The sequence below is a fragment of the Stegodyphus dumicola genome, chromosome 2 (genome assembly GCF_044657685.1).
Source record: "Stegodyphus dumicola isolate Sdum_Otavi_A_Nest chromosome 2, ASM4465768v1".
NCBI lineage: Eukaryota > Metazoa > Arthropoda > Arachnida > Araneae > Eresidae > Stegodyphus > Stegodyphus dumicola.
Window position 1 is genome coordinate 263,784,034 of NC_140769.1, and position 17,953 is coordinate 263,801,986.

General features: G+C 30.3%; 1 protein-coding gene across 2 annotated transcripts in view; it reads right to left on the bottom strand.

The window, feature by feature from the left end:
* Positions 1–17,953, bottom strand: part of LOC118184918 (hypoxia-inducible factor 1-alpha-like) — a 491,355-nt gene that overhangs the window by 313,907 nt on the left and 159,495 nt on the right. For both annotated transcript variants that reach the window (XM_035354661.2, XM_035354660.2), the window contains exons 3-6: positions 17,242–17,381; positions 15,083–15,289; positions 10,629–10,819; positions 8,129–8,235 (exon numbers count right to left, since the gene is read on the bottom strand). In XM_035354661.2, the coding sequence (XP_035210552.2) occupies positions 8,129–8,235; positions 10,629–10,819; positions 15,083–15,289; positions 17,242–17,381 (645 nt within the window). The remainder of the gene's footprint in view (positions 1–8,128; positions 8,236–10,628; positions 10,820–15,082; positions 15,290–17,241; positions 17,382–17,953) is intronic.

Sequence of the window (17,953 nt, forward strand, 5' to 3'; positions counted from 1 at the left end):
CAACAGAAACAATAAGCATAACAATGCATCATAAATTCATATCCGTAAGAAGTATTATATTTGGTTCTTTACATCAAGTTAATTAAGACTGAAAATTTAATAAATTGAATTAACAGACTATTAAGAAAGACTTTTTATACCTATCAATGAAAAGTTCCAATGAATTTATTACTCATTCAAATGTCAAGCATACTAAGGAAATGACATCACCCCCCGTCATAACTAAAGTTTGCTTTTACGAATGGCATAGCCCATAATTAGACTGATTAAAGAGATTTAATAAGAAACACAATGAACTTAAAACAGTATCCTATATATTACTGGTTAATTAATGATCCATCAAAAAATGAAAAAAAAAATTTTTTTATCAAAAGCAGAGGAGATGAGGGCTATTCTTCTATCACAGAGGTCTTCAAAATGTGTTCTGAGGAACCCAGGGGTTCTACACGTCAAAATAAAACTTTGAAAAGAAAATTATAAAGTACTAATAGTAGTTGATTAGTATTTATTAGGTTTCCCAAAAAACCTTATAGTTCTAAGTGTTCTGTGAGTCAAAAAAGTTTGAAGATCACAGTTCTACTATAACGGTTAATTGATGTACCACCAGGTCCAGCAGTATCTAGATTAATTCAGTACATTCAACATTCATAATGACACATTAATTTATAAGGAGTTATTATTATACAAGATATTAGTGTTATCTGAGCTTTGTAATATACTTTCTAGAAGAGAATTGTCATGACAGTATATGATTGTAGCTGCTGGAGAGACTTAAGTTGTAAGACAGATATCTCTGCTTGACCATGTATTTCAGAATAGGTAAGATATATTTAGAAAAATTCAGTAAATGTCCAAATTCCTGATTAAAACTAAACAAATTGATTCATTTGGAAATACACTAAACATAAAAAAAAAAAAAAAGCCTGAACATTACTCACTAGCTCATGGATTTACCACAATCACCATAATACAACTTGAGAAAAGTAATGTCAATTTTCAGCTTCTTCCTTAAATTCTATTCAATAAGACGTTGTTCCAAAATTAAGGATAAATTTTAAATAAAACAAGCTAAATGAGTCAAGATAACTCAAAACACGTTTTACTGCAATTTGTAATATATTTCCCACAGGTGAAGTACCAAACAATTCCCATTTTGCCAGCATGAAAAATTCATGTAATGAAAATCAATAACCCTATTAAATTAAATCAGAAAAATGTTAAACAATTCAACCTGACGTAAACAACTGCTACAATTTTTAACGTATAAAGACTAGCAGGCAAGTCGTTGCTTGTCCAACTCTGTAAATGTGATTGGCAAGATCCATGTAAGTTTCCACTCTAAGATTCGTTTGATGGCCTCCGGAGGTATTCAATCCTGTTGCTTTCAACTTTTACGTATGCATCCACAAGATACTGCTGAAACAATTTGTGGTGATACAAAATTGGGTTGTAGCGATCTCGTCCCACAGATAGCAACTCTGTGTATTGCTGTCCGACTCTGAATCCTTGATCACCATCGGTTCCAAGTTGGGATTTAAAGTACTGATGTTAACCCTTTAACTGTCAAGTTATTTTGATGATTTGGGTACACAAATTGTCAAATTTTTTTATTGGAAAAACCAAATGTAGCCGAAATAAACATCTCCCGATATATATTCGGGTATGACAATACGAAGCACTCAAAAAAAAAAATTACCCCGAGAAATACTCGGGCGTGACATTTTCGAACACCAGTGCTGTGCCCGAGATAATCTCGGGCATGACAGTTAAAAGGTTAATGAGACCTGTTGGATGGATCCCGATATCTCGGTTCAATGGAGGAGTGCCATCCGTACTCTTGAAAACATTTGCCAGAACAAAAAATTCATGTAATGAATATCAATAACCTTATTAAATTAAATCAGATAAATGTTAATTGGTTCAACCTGACGTAAAACAACTGCTACAATTTTTAACATACAAGATTTCCCACAGGTGAAGTGACAATAATTTTCATTTTGCCAGTACAAAAAATTCATGTAATGAAAATTAATAACTTTATTAAATTAAATCAGGTCAAATGATGAATAGATCAACCAAGCATAAGATACCTATAAATTTTAAGATAAAATAATTTCCCCAAGTAAAATGCAAACAATTTCTATTCTGCCAATGTATAAAACTTAATTTACTAAAAAACAACAATTTTATTTAATTAAGTCAGGTCAGATGATAAAGTAATGAACTTTAAACAGCTGCTAGACAACCCATGAATATAATATCTTCATTTTTCATTTCTCTTCCAGCTGCCAAAACAACCACATATATTATTACACCTCAGTTTGATATTTAAAAAGAATTTTTCACATTTTATTTTTTGTCCTCGTTAAGAAAGAAGAAGTCATGAGAGGACTGACGAGTGACGGAATGCTGGCAAAGGCACACGGGACTCTTTCTCCCGTAATCTGGGCAGGTATCCAAAAAAAGACATCCTTTATTTCATTGTCATTGGTAAAACAAAAGCTTCGAACTCAAAATGACACAGGTGTGGGTTGTTAATTGTCTTTCTCTATTACTGATATTTTCATCGACTAGATCAGCATGTCTGAAGGCTGCATGGGTATGGAATATGTTATATATAGCACGCCTACATTCTAATAAAAGTTCCTTTTCATGATTTCAACTTAGAATTCCAGTGGTGGTGTATTAAATGTCTAACAGAAAAACTAAATAGTAATAATAAATAAATAAAATTTTGTTTTAGTTTGTTTGGAAAAGGCCCCCAAACCTTTCTTGTTTGAAGCACTAAATGTGTATGGTAATAATGCAGATATAATGTAATAAATTGTTTTGAAAAAGTTATTCTATTTTTAAATCATTACTGTTGTTTTGAAAAATTATTATTATTGATTTGAAATGTTGTTACTGTTTACTGTTTTTGAAAAAAAAAAAAATATTATTGATGTTTTGAAAAGTTGTTATATTTTTGAAATAATATTGTTGACGTTTTGAAAAGATATTATTATTGTGAAAAGTTGTTTAGTAATTACAAAACATTTCACTATTAAAAATTATATGAAATTATTTAAAATTTCTTCCACTCAGATAATAATAACTAAACTAAAACACTAAATTAAACACATAATACGAAGGAATGCTGCCTCTTCCACAAAACTTGTTTTCATTGGTATATTATTTATTATTTAAAGCACTAAATGCAAATAGTAATACAGGTATAGTGTAATAAACTTTTTTTAAACATTACTCTTCATTAATTAAAGAAAAAAAATATTCAGTGATAAAAGAATTTGTTAAAGTATTAATAATTATGCACTTATTTTTTAGCATTTCAAATAAGCAATTTAGAAAACCTTGTCAAAAGAAAAATTAGCAGGATCTAAAACTAAGTAATATAAACAATAGCTTGAGTATTGAATGAAAAGTTTAATATTATCTTAAGTATTATTTTTTCATAGTAACTTTACTACACATTTCTCGAAATGCTGGACAAGTAAGGAAAAAAGTATTATCTTTCAGGATTCTGATTCGAATCTAGATATAAATAAAAAGCAGGAAAATGGATGGATAACAGGAGGAAAAGGGAGGATAACCAATGCACACAAACATAGTGCTGCCATCTTTTGAGAAAAGGCAAAAACATTTATTTATGAAGCGCCATCTATTATTGAAATTTGATTTAATTCTTTTCAGAACTGGAAATTTAAATACAACTGAACATCAAATAGCTGGTAACCAACTATATGCAAATATATGCAACCTATTCAGAAAATTATAAAATTTGGCTAACTAGATTTTCCTCATTCTATAAAGCAAATGTATATCAGGATTTTAATTTTAAAATGTACTTTATATTAAATATGATCACAACAACTGTTTAAGAATAATTTTTATCTGTAAACTAAAATAAAAAACATTTTTTTCCTGGACAAACTTAAGCAAATCAATTACTTCTTTTTAAATTTAAATAGGTCTTAAAATAAATGCATAATATAATAATTTTTTATACTCCCTTTAATCTAAATTTTTTTTAAAAATAGGCAGGATTTTTTATTTCCTGTAGTTCTGAATTCAAAATTGCTAATTGTTTGAATCAAGACTCTAATTTATTCAGAAAATCACTATGAGAAATCAAAAACAAATTACATTTATTATTACATAAAAAATTATTACATTATTATGTTAAAAATTGTAATATCACAAAACAATTTACTGAATATTAAATAAACCTTTTAAGATAATATGTTGGAACTGCATTTAAAATATTAATGAAAAATCTTGTTAGATAAAGACTAATAAGATGTTTTCCTTAATATTTCAAATACAATTCCCACAAAAAAAAATTTTATAGCCTTTCAGCGCCTCTACTATTTTTACTCTACGCATAAATCCTGAAGAACTAATAAAATTTTCCACATTATATGTGTAATAAAAAAATATGTTGTAGGGTCGTTCTTTGTTTTTCCACATAAACTAAGTTAGATCTTACAATGAACCTGGCAAATTCTTGCACAGGCATGAATAAATATCAGCACAGAAGAAGGCTGAAAGTAACCCTTTATTAAATTCAAAAATAGTTAACAGAAAGACACCATCTTCGTGCGTTACAATGGCACCATCAAACTTGCAGTGAAACTAAAAATGTAGAGTTCAAGTCAAAATCTAAAATAAGTAGTTCTGGATGGCACATAAGTTACACCTAACAAGTTGACTCACAAAAACCTAACAGGCATGACAATAATCTGAAATGGCCAAGAAGCTTACTAGCGTAACAGCAAAACAACAATGAAATATGCACTGGGTATGGAAAGCATGCTCTGAATAAACTCAGAGTTTTCACCTGTTTAAATACACACTTCACTTAACTTTAAATTTACATCCTGGTGAGAAAATGTGAGAAGTTGAAAAGTTCAGTCAAGGTATCAAACTTAAAATAAATTTGTTATGCAAAATAAGTGAAACCTTACAATGTAAACCAAAGTATTAACTTATTTGCAGTAGTCTCTTAACTGTCATTTTTAATTTTGTTCTTTGTCCTTAGCGTCCAAAAAATAGTAACTCCTTATAACAACTGTTCTAAACTGTACCAATTAAAAACTAATCCATGTCATATAAGATTCTTGCATAATGTTAATGGTATAGGCAGTTACATAGTAAGGCTTCAGCCAATAATAATTTCCAGTCGGGAGCCAAAATTCATTATTAACTAATCAAAATAAAGCTAAACTGAAATTAAATCATTCTGCATCAGGTGTTCATTTTACACATATCACATTCTAGCTCTCATTGGCTGTCTTGGCAACACATTGCCACTTACTTTTTTTCCATCAACTGTATCATTATAACAGGTGCATAGATTGCACTTTTTCTGCACTGCATAATTAAACATAAGGATGTGTTTTTCAAGAATTATCTTTCGATATTGTTTTACAGAGACTGATAAAGCTCTGCAAAAATTCCTATTGAATTTTGTAGGTAATCTTCTACAGAAATACTATTCTATATTTCAAATTTCAAAAAGATTCTATATTTCAAAACGAAAACTCAAAACAGGAGAAAATTCTACAGAAATGTTGCTTAGCAAAACCATACAGAAATTTTGTAAAGCCTTTGCAGAATGGGATTCTAGAGAATTCTAGAAGAATTTTCCATCTATAATCAAATGAATTTTTGGTTTCTGATATATTATATAAAATATCAAACAGCAAAATTAAGAACTTTTTATTCATAAGCTTTGAATAATTTTCCAATGGAAATATTTACCATTTTTCCTCTAGTTCATTTTTTAGCTTCTAAATTCATGTAATAATACTTACACAATACGCAAGGGACTTAATGGACAGAAGGGAGGGAAAGCATAAGGTACGAAAGCCCCAATCTTTTTAAGGATTTTCAGCTGTTAAATCTCTGACCTCAAAAGGTTAATTCAGTTACAATGAATGATTCAGTTACAATGAATGATTCAGTTACAATGTTATTGAACTATTTGTAATAGAATTCTTTTGTAAAATAATTATTGTTAAATCAGGTATTCTAAATTTTACTTTTTTTAGCTAATTTCATTTTAGAATTTTGTTACACTTTTATACTCAGAAAATCCTGCTTTGTGACAAAAAGCTTTTATTATTCAGAGTAATTTAAATATGAGATAAGTAAAATTAATCCTTTGAAGTAGAATGCCTACTCTCAGCCACCAAAGATATTTTACCATTCCAGTCGTACGTCTGCTCTCAGCCACCACAACAAAGAACTACACTGATCTTATATTATATTATGTCTTCAAGCTTCATGTCAAGTATTAATCTTGCATGACAAGTATTACTGTTTGTTCAAAAAAAAATTAATTCCAACCAGCATGATAAATATGTATAAACTTAATATGACCACAAAAAGCTTATAGTTAATGTACATAGTATTTGTGTGGATTTAGTTAGTTATGTGCAATATACTGAAATAAAACAAAATTAAATACAAATAATAACTGATTAAGCATTGCTTGTTATCAGGTAACTTGGAATGCTTCGAATGGGAGTATAGAGGGCACCAGGAAAAGAGGAAGACCTCGCACAAAATGGATAGACTGAGCAGAAGCAAATCTCAAGACTTTAAAAAACAGTCGTTGGTGGTCCATAGCAACCAGGGCTGGATTTACGTATAAGCTAAATCAAATATAATATAAATTGTATTAAAATATATTATAACAGCCTTATAAGGGACCTCATATCTCAGATAGCTTAGGGCCTTATCAACAAGTCTAAATCTGGCTCTGGTAGTGACTAATCGGATCTATTGGAGGAAGCTTATTAACATGATCTTGGCCTGTGATAAGCTTTAGTGCAATTGAAGAAGAAAATTGCTTGAAGCTTCATGTAAAAATCTACTAATGTCTACAGTAGATTAACACAACTCAGATCAAATAAAATTTAATAAGAAATTTAAGATCAATAAAATGTACATACAATAAAAATACAATTAAAATGAAATAAAATTACTACTTTACTGAAAATCCCTAAAATAAAGAGAACTGAATTTCCCTAATTTAAGTTTTACTAATTCAATAAATTTCCTTCTTTGTTGGGAAACATTCTCCTTAATAAGGCTAAAAATTTTTAAAAAGGAAGATTTGCTGATCTACCTGAAGACCGGGAAATGTGATGAAAAACTGGAAGAGTTGGCAGCTAGGATTGTTAGTCATTAGTTCAAGTGCATAGTTTAGTGGATCACTGTTCGTTCTTGAAGCATTTTCTGCTTTTCCTTAAATATCTCATACTACTAAAATATTTTTCATTTAAAAAACAAATATTGTATTCAAATGTACTCAACAACATTTTAACAGATATTCCATAGCAATAACAAAATTTAATAATTTTTTCCATTAATGTTCATCATTTTGGGAAGTAGTCAAAGCAATATTTTCTTCTTCATTTAAAATGAATTTATAAACATAGCAAAAACTTCATCTTCATCAAAAATAAAGTTATTTGCAAAAGATAAATGTCAACCCCTCAAAAAAACTCTTTTCAATTAAAAATGAAGTTATTTGTAGAATATTAATAGTAATCAAAACAAAAATCCCTTCTTCATTTAAAAATAATTTATTTGCGAAAGATAGAAAATTAACAAAATCAAAAATTCCTACTTCATAAAAATGAAAATTATTTGCAAAAGCTAAACTGTAACAAAACAAAGGGTGGGGGGAACTTCTGCATCAAAAAAAAAAAATAATTTAATTGCAAAAGATAAAAGGTTACAAAGGCAAAAATTCCTTATTCACCAAAAATGAATTCACTGGCAAAAAATAAAAGAAAATCAAAAACAAAGAGTTGCCAGATGTTGATGAAAACTCATTATAACTTATTTAAAAAAACTCTGCAGGTGATTTTTCGCTCATGAATATTTGAAAGGAATCTTTTGTAATATATCATTTTATGTCAGTTATGTTCATGTGCACTTAAATTAAAATTTATTATTTTATTCAAATAAATCAATTAAGTAATTGTTAAACTGAAATAAAAATAGTGTAGTCTGAACTACAAACAAGCATAGCATTCTCAAAATCATGGAAGTAGTAACACTTTTTTTTAAAATTAAATCATCGATCGATACAAAGAAAGGGGGGAAAAAAACTTACATGTTTTGAAAGCTGAGAACACTGTTTGAGCATCTAAAGGATGATGGAACGAATATACAGATTGTCCAATAAGTTCTGAATTCGTAAAACCCAGAAATTCAGATATCCTAGAAAAAAACAAAGGAATAAATATATATGAACAGAAATCTTTATTCAAGCAAGTATTAGAAATTTAGTTTTAATATTTATTTTTCATATACTACTTCACATTTTCCATCTCACTTTACATGCAACAATTATTCTGCAGCTGCAATGTGACTAACCAAATTTTTATATTTATTAATGTTTGTTCATTGCTGCAGAGTAATTAGAATAACTGACAAACTTATAAAAATCATACAATTCTCACAAACAAAGGCAGATGGAAATATTGGAAAATTTCAATTAAAAATAACACTAATAAAAGTCGCTAAAGGTTATAGATCTGCTTTATCAGTAAAAATTTCGGCTCCTTCACACATGTCAGAAACTGTTTGCCAAGACAGAAGCCGCGATAAAGGGTCTGTGGCATAAAGCCACCAGCATCTCAATGAAAGATGCTTTCTACAGGACTGAATTTCATAATAGTGGCAATACCTTCATCAGGGAATTTCACCAAGACTCTTAATAAAGATGCAGCTGTAAAAGTACCTCGACAAAAGTTGGTACAGTCAAAAGTCTTTAATCCGGACTCGTCGGGACTTCGGCGATTCCGGATTATCGATTTTTCCGGATTATAGATCATCAGTTTAAATCTGGTAAGATGGCATGCAGAAATTATAAAATTAAAAATATGAAACCGTAATTTATAAAATAATGAGCAATTATGATCTAAAGGGTATCAAAATTTACAAAAAAAGAAGCTTAATATTTATTTGTTTATTTTATTAAACGTTTCTTTCAACGCGCGCATGCGTACCTTACGCATAGCCGAAATTAGAAAATTGCAACCAGAAAACTATTTGATTTGTATTCGTGATATTTATAATGACGAGGAATTTTATTTAAATCATATTAAAGATTAAATACTACATTTAGTAAAGAATTATAAGCCGAATAAAATAAAAACATCTGCCCTGAAGATAACGATAGTGGTGACAGATCAACTTCCAGTTCATTGCGCGCCGGGATGTCCCCCCCCCCCCGCGCGCAGAGCAGCGTGAAATTGTTAAACAGATTTCGGAACGGTTAGATAAACAAAGGATATACCTTTATCCATTTTTTGTAGCAATTCGTTTTTTGTTTGATGGACATCGAATCATACTTTCGTTTTCTAGATCCTTTGGGAGCTCCAGCATCGGAAATTCTATTTGACATAATCGAAAGTTCAAGCTCACTTTATAAAATTGCTCTTACAGTCTGCAAAAAATAATAAGCCGGATCCAATTCGAAGATTAAGGAACAACGCAATCATCAACATTAACTGAAATAGATAATCAGATAATTTTAGCTTATACCATCTGTTATACATTAAACGCGCACACGAAAACGTATTCTGTGATTGCGCAGACGCATATGCGCAGTCGTAAATGACTTGCGCGCACACGTAAGACGCCTATGAGCATGCATCAACGCGGCGCATGCGCAGAAAGATTTTAGCTTTGAGGTCCGGATTATGGGTGTCCGAATTAACGACTTTTGACTGTATCTTCAAGCCACAAATTGAATTGAATAACAGTACCAGCAACTTAATGGCAGGATATCCTCGGATAGCATCCTACAGATGCTGGACACCCTTAGTGCCTCGGTGAACCATGGCTAACTTCAAACAGGTGCTGATGCCCCTTTATTCAGTTTGGTGACTGTTCACTTAGATCTTTAAAAAAACATCCTGGAATCTTGATGAAGGCTGCAGAGTGTATACTGAAATTCCTTTGGGTGCTGGTAATCTTTTTAAAGTTGATACCTACTAGCTTAGATTTTTTTGTCTTAATGTTGGGGCACTCTTGTACCTTATAGAACAACAGCCAAGTTGCAGAAAAAGGTGCAGGCACTTTTGTGCAAACTGGCACTGCCAGTTAAATTTCCCCATCTGCCCCTGCTAACAAAAAGTTTTACAGAGAGTAATAGAGCTCTACAGAAATTCCTATTGAAATTTATAGAAATCAAATAGAAATTTTAAAAATAGAAAAAAGTCAAATCGAAATTTTATAAAGCCTCTATAGGATAGCATTGCAGAGAAATCTGCAAAGTTTTCAAACTGTAATCAAAGCAAATTTTCAGTTTCTGATGCACTATATGGGACACAGAATAAAAACATCTGATGTGGGCACATCATGACCACATTTTTATAAAATTTGTGCAAAAATCCCTATAAAATATCTACACATATCTATCGAGTCTCTATGCTCTACAGAAAATATATCTAAAATTTTATAGAATTCTATAGTAGAACTCTAAACGAGTTTATAGAAAATTAGGTCATAACTCCAAAGAATTCTAAAGACATTTATTATTGGACAGACTTCTAAAATGCATTTGTATAAGAGCACCTGGCAAATACTACAGAAATCCTTTTTACCTTTCATCTATGTGCGTAAATTTCATATCAGGACTATGTCTACTGACAAAAATGTCTTTATCCAAAGGCACATCAATCTGAGCTGGATGAGGTATTGTCTTGCCAATAAAAACTAGATAAAACGTGGGGCACTTGTCATCATCCTCCACTCCTCTGGGCTTATCGAACCTGTGTCCTATGTAATGAATAACCTAAATAAAGAAGAATAAAAATAATATCTTGTGTAGATGTGAAAAAAAGTTTCATAAGACATAAAAGTACAAGTATTTTCTATAATTCATATTTTGGCATAGCCACCAATCTTAAAATATGAAAAACATGGAGGTTTCATGCACCAAAATCTTGAAGTTTTGGGGTTGTTTTCGTGTGGAGCGGCAACACCATTTTCAAATTGATTTAAATTCATTTTATAAAATGATTCAGCTTACTCAAAAATTCAGAATGATTCTGATGTAAAATATGTAAATATTTAACTGCATATTCTAAATTTCATCACTTTGGTTAATTTTGTTTTGCAACTTTCTGACACATTTATACTAAGAAACTTATGAGTAAAGAATGAAAGCTTTGGTTTTATAAGCACTTTCAGGTGTGGTAAAAATAAAATTAATAACTAATGTGCATACTATTGCGTGAATGCACTGTACAATACATTTGTACAGTCTAAAGTCGTTAATCCGGACTCGTCGGGACTTCAGCGATTCCAGATTATCGATTTTTCCGAATTATAGATTATCAGTTTAAATCTGGTAAGATGGCATGCAGAAATTATAAAATTAAAAATATGAAACCATAATTTATGAAATAAAGAACAATTATGATCTAAAGGGTATCAAAATTCACAAAAAAAAAAACTTAATATTTATTTGTTTACTTTATTAAACATTTCTTTCAATGTAAGTTGTTTAAGTTGCTTCGTTTTATGTGATAATACTCTCTCTTTAATACTATAAACAGACATAATTTCTTCTTCAGTTACAAAGTTCCGCTGTTCAAGTCCTATAACTGTGTCGAAAATACCGACTAATTTGTCAAGCGAAATTTTTTCGTTTTCAATAACTATCTGTGTCACTTTCTTCACTATCGGAAGCGAATTATAATGACGAGGAATTTGATTTAAATCATATCAAAGACGAAGTACATTGAGATGAAATACTACATTTAGTAAGGAATTATAAGCCAAATAAAATAAAAACATCTGCCCTGAGGATAAGGATAGTGCTGACAGATCAACTTCCAGTTCATTGCACGCCGAAACGTCCCCGCCCCGCAGAGCAGCGTGAAATTCATAAACAGATTTCGGAATGGTTAGAGAAACACAGAATATGCCTTTATCCATTTTTTGCAGCAATTCCACTTTTTGTTTACTGGACTTTGAAACATGCTTTGTAGATCCTTTACATATTAGTAAATATATATCGGAAATTCTATTTGACATCATCGAAAGTTCAAGCTTACTTTTATAAAATTGCTCTAACAGTCTGCAAAAAATAATAAGCCGGATCCAATTCGAAGATTAAGAAACAACGCAATCTGCAACATTAACTGAATTAGATAATTTTAGCTTAGCTAATACAGTTTTTATACATTAAACGCTCACATGCATATTCGCAGCCGTAAAGGTCTTACGCACATGCGTCAACGCGACGCATGTGCAGAAAGTTTGTAGCTTTGAGGTCCAGATTATAGATCATTCCGGATTATGGGTGTCCGAATTAACGACTTTTGACTGTAGTGGGGAATAGTGTGAGAGATGAGAAAATATCCCCGCAAGACACTGTTTTCAAGCTTTTACGATGTGTTTGATGACATGGTCTGACATCATAGATGCAATAATTTGTTCCAGTTGACAGTACAAGAGACATAACTTCACGACCAGCGTCAAGAAATTTTTAGCGATCTGCACTGTGCAGGTTATCAAAGCATCTTGATTCCAGGAGGACTGACGAACCAATGATCTTCCTTTTTTATTTTGCATTTGTTTTAATAATGTTCACCTTATATTCAATGCAGAAGCTTAACCTTTCAATACTGAATGTGACGCATGTGTGACAGCATTAAGCACACTCACTTCTCACATGACAAAGAATTTTCTCGTTCAACCCCGCCAATCACACATTCGTATCAGAGTTTTAGAAACTAATATTTTCAGCATAAGATGTCAGTATATATCCACAGGATTTTATCTTCTACATGAAATGAGACAAAGGTAACTTACATTCACTTGGATTTTGATTGTATAAACGTAACGGGGAGGGTATGTTCTTGACTTAAGGGCTTTCCGATGGCTCTTTAAAGGAATATGTGGTATTTATTACTGAATGTTATTATTTGGGAGGGGCTATATGGCATATGTGGTATTTATTTATAAATATTACGGGAATTTTAATAACTTTTATTAGCCCAAAGAGTGTTAGCCCAAAAGGGCTATTAATTTCGTTTTGGCATTTTGCATTGATTTACTTTCTGCGCTGATTCACTTTTCAAACTGTTCCCACCAAATATTACAGCCCTGTATAATATTTAAAGAAATTAAATAATGAAGAATCTGCATAAATGTATGTACGTTTCATGCATTGTGATAAAACAATGGAACCTAGAGCCATCAAATTTTTAATAACGTAATCCTCCACCGAAATATGGGTACTTAGAAGCCTAATTTGGAATTTGTTTTATTATCTATTTCCTATTTTGTCAAACATTAAAGAATTTTTTATTAAGAAACTGAACGATTTCAAAGCGAGGAATGGCCACACTGTACGAAAAGGGGGGGAAACCATTTTTATCTCCAGTGCACAAGACTGTGTATCAGAAATTCTAAAGCTATGCTCATTTAAAAATTATTTTGCGATATTGCTGTTAAATTGAATTTTTTTTAAATTTAAGTGGGAAGAACATGACATTTAATAAATAAAGGTAGCACGCAAAACATTACAAAAATGCCCCTTTGGCATAATGATTTTTTAAAGGCATGAAGAAAATGACAGAGATGTTAGTGAAAATGAAAAAATTTGGATTGACAAGTTAGTCGGTATTCTCGGCACAGCAATTACAATACTTGAACAGCGGAACTTTGTAACTGAACAACAAATTATGTCTGTTTATAGAATTAAAGAGAAAGTATTAGCACATAAAACGAAGCAACTTAAACAACTTACATTGAAAGAAATGTTTAATAACGTAAACAAATAAATATTAAGCTTTGTGTGTGTGTGTGTGTGCGTAAATTTTGATACCCTTTAGACCATAATTGCTCTTTATTTCATAAATTATGGTTTCATATTTTTAATTTTATAATTTCTGCATGACACCTTACCAGATTTACATTAATGATCTATAATCCGGAAAAACCCCTAATCCGGAATCGCCGAAGTCCCGACAAGTCTGGACTAAAGACTTACTGTATTTTTTTATTATTCAACTTCAAGATATTATATTTATATTTAATATTAAGTTTTGCATACTGTTTATTCTTATTTGTTTTCAGAAAAAGTACTTTTATATCCCATTTTTAAAATTACAACACTCTCCTTAAAGGCATCAGATTTATAGCCATTTACATCGGTTTTTAAGGATGCTACATTTTTCTATTGCTTGCACTAAGTTTTGTTTTCCTGTTCCGATTTTGCTTATAAGCCACTCAATCTAATTTCTTTTTATTATTATTATTGTTTTGGAAATTTTATATTACACAAATTCTCCGTTGGAAAAGTTTAGACAATTTTGCCTTTTCTGTGGTTTATGGATTCCACATTTGTACTTTTTTAATGGCTTGTGGAACATACCGTTTCAGTTTTCTAAGTTACTAATTTTCTTTTTTTTTTTAATTCTACATTTTCCTCTTATTTAAAAAATTTTCACTTCTGGTCTATTATGTACATTAACTAATTTCAGTCATGTCACAGCAGATCATATTTAGGCAATTAACACCATTTTTCATATTAAATTTTTAAATACTTTAAACTTTGTATTAGTCTTTCCATTTTGTATTTCAATTTAAACAATACTTTGCTATATTTTACAAATTATCTGGATATCATTCAGAAATATGGCTTTATTGATATTTTTTTCAGATGCAGATTGACATTCACCGAAGAGTTAAGAACTTTTTTATTTTTCTTTATGAATTTTGCTTCATTTGTTTTTATTGATGAATTTATTGATTAGTTTTAATTTCAGGCTTGTTTTTCATGTTTATGATTTTTTATTTTTATTTGTATCTTCTCGTTCAAAAGTTCACCCTTTTAGGCTTATTAAAGGCATATTAGGCTTATTTTAAGGCTTATATCTCTTCCTCAATCAATTTAAAAAGAAAAAGGCTACGTAAAGACTTTTGTGGGTACAGTATATAGCTGAAATACATAATGCTTCATGTATTTCTAAACAAAGACAAAATGTTTCAAATGTCATTTGCACAGATATGCATGATCAAGGTTTAAACATTCTGTACTTACTTGATATGCTGCAGATTTGAGATTCATTGTCCTTCCTTTCGACTTCACTGTGGACTTCATTCGGACAAAAAACGAAATTGTTTCCCTCCCAAAGTTATCTGTTTTAATTTGAATTTTCTCTGAGATCTTTGGGGCAAGAACTTGTTTTATATCTTCATGATCGCAAGGGTGGGAGAAGTCATACACACTGTGGCCCATCATATCAACCTGTAAAATTAAAAAATATTACTTTTTACTCTATCTAAAATAAAAATTGAAGATATTATTAAAACAGGGAACAAAGAAAACATGTAGATAAGAAAGTGGAACAAAATGTAATGAAACAGAAGAGAGAACACAACAGAATAGAATGTAGAGCAAACTAGAACAGAAGAGATGAGAATGTAGAAAAATATGAAACAAAGCACAACAAAATAGAATGTAGAGTAGAAAAGAATAAGAAACAAAATAAAATAGAATTAAAACAGAACATAGGAGAATGAAGAAACATTACATGCTTCAGTAAAGAAGGTATTTAAAAGAATCTGAAGACTTAATTTAAGAAAATAAAATGCATTAATTTACAGAAAATAATTATAAACTGGTTAAAGACATACAATTTGAATACAATATATGAAATAAATAATCCAATTTATACATTTTCAAAATTTACCTTACAAAAAATTGTATAAAGTCTCAGAAAGACTGAAAAATTATAAGCAATCATCACCACGTAATTCCACATAAGTTCTATAAAAATGTTGATTTCCAAAATCAATCAGAAAAATGGTAATCTGTACAAAATGTAAAATGTCCACACTTTAATTAAATAAAATTTCTAATTTCTATGTGGGGTACAGCAGAGCAAAAATAAGCATTTTTTGTTTATTTTTTGCTCTGCTGTATCCCACATAAAAATGCTATTAATTAAAAAACTTATTTCCTTAATTGAATGCTTTTAATAATTATATACATACTCCCAATAAAATGGTTTTTAATTTTAATTAAATTTAAAATGCATTTATTTTTACTTATATAACTGTTCTAATCAAAACAAAAGTGAAATTTTTATTAAAAATGTTTTCATTTCCGTTCTCCCATATCACAGATCATTCCAAAATTTTAATAAGGTTAGAAAATTGTATTGAAAAATGAAAATTTAATTCATTCTTTTTAATCTGAAAAGAAAATCATCAATCAGAGTTGAATTATAGCTTGATAGTACTACTAATAGCACTTTCAGCTGAAGATTCATTAAATTAAATGCAAAATGTTCTCATTTAGATATTCGATTTACTGAACTATGGTCAGTGTGAAAGACTGAATATTCTTTGAATTATTAAGAAGAAAATTGTTGATTGGGAGTTTAATCATTGAATGAAAATGTTGCTGATTAAGCATGCAACTGAAGATTCAACCAAACTAAATTCAAAAATTAAGTGCAAAATATATATTTCAACAATGGATTCAGTCAACAAAATTATGGTGAGTGTCAAAGATGTAACATACTTTGCATATCATGAGAAAAACTGTCAACCAGTGTTGAATTATTGATTGAGTTAACAGCAACTGATCATTCATTTGATTAAGAGCAAACTATATGTATTTTCAATGAACTATGGTGAGTATCAAAAGTAGAGTATTATTTACGTCTCATGAAGAAAACTGTTAATTGGAACAGAATCTTGTTGAACACTGGTTGAAAGTGGTGCTGCTATTGTAATTTCAATTGAAGATCCATCAAACGTAGAGCAAAATGCCTGTTTTTTTAACTGCATATCACCCAACTGAGTCATGATACATATTACATTTGTAGAACTCGTTACATCTTATGAAAAAAAAATAACAAATCAGAGTTGAACACATTCCATAATTATACTTTTACCTGAAGATTCATAAAATTAATTATAAAATGCTTGTCTCAAATATAGATTCAGCTGGCTCCATAGTGAACTTTAAAGATGTACTATTTTTAATACCTTATGAAGAATAGTGGCAATCAGAGCTGAATCGCTAGTTGAGAGTATTGCTAACTGCACTCACTTCATCAAATTAAGTGCAAAATGTTTGTATTCTCAATAGTAGATTCAGGAAGCCAAATTAAGATAAGTATCAAATACATAATATCCTTTATGCAAAAAAAGTTTTTCAGTTGGAAAAAAATTTAAATAATGCCATACCTGTGATATGCCAATAAATTCCTCTACATTTTCAGAGAGGTATATTATGTCCCCTTCCTCAGAAAGGACAAGTAAAAATCCATTCAAGACAGCTGCATAAATGGAATCATTCGAGGATCCCGTCACAGTTCGACCACATGCTGAAAAAAATGAAAGTAAACTAATTAGAGCTAAAAGTGATCAAGTAATTAAAGCACCATTAAAAGTTTACACAAACAACAACTATCTGTTATAAAAATATTACATATAATTCCACGTTGTCTTACACAGTTACGCTAAATTCTTTAAAATCCCAACCTTATGAAAAGTTTTTATAGAAGCTTATGAAAAGTTTTTATAAAAGCCCTACAAAAATTCCTAAGTGTAATCTGACTCAAAATCTGGTTACGACCACGTGTGTGCTGATAACGACCACGTGTTTCTGAGACTTCTTTGCCAATGCTTTTTCTTCTTTTTCCCCTTTCTAGTAATTCCGTTCTCCTGATGAGGAAGAACCTTTTAGCTGCTCTCGAAATCGATTGTTTTAACATATGTACGCTAAATACAAGGTTGTTATTGCGACTTTAATTGATTGGATTATGTTGTTCTTATCTTCCGGTTAAGCCTTTTATGCCTTTACTAAATCTGCATGCAATATTTGTGGAGTTATCAACAATTTAAAAGTTGTTTAAGTGCAGCTAAACCTAATGAATTTTGCGGACATAATTGCTTA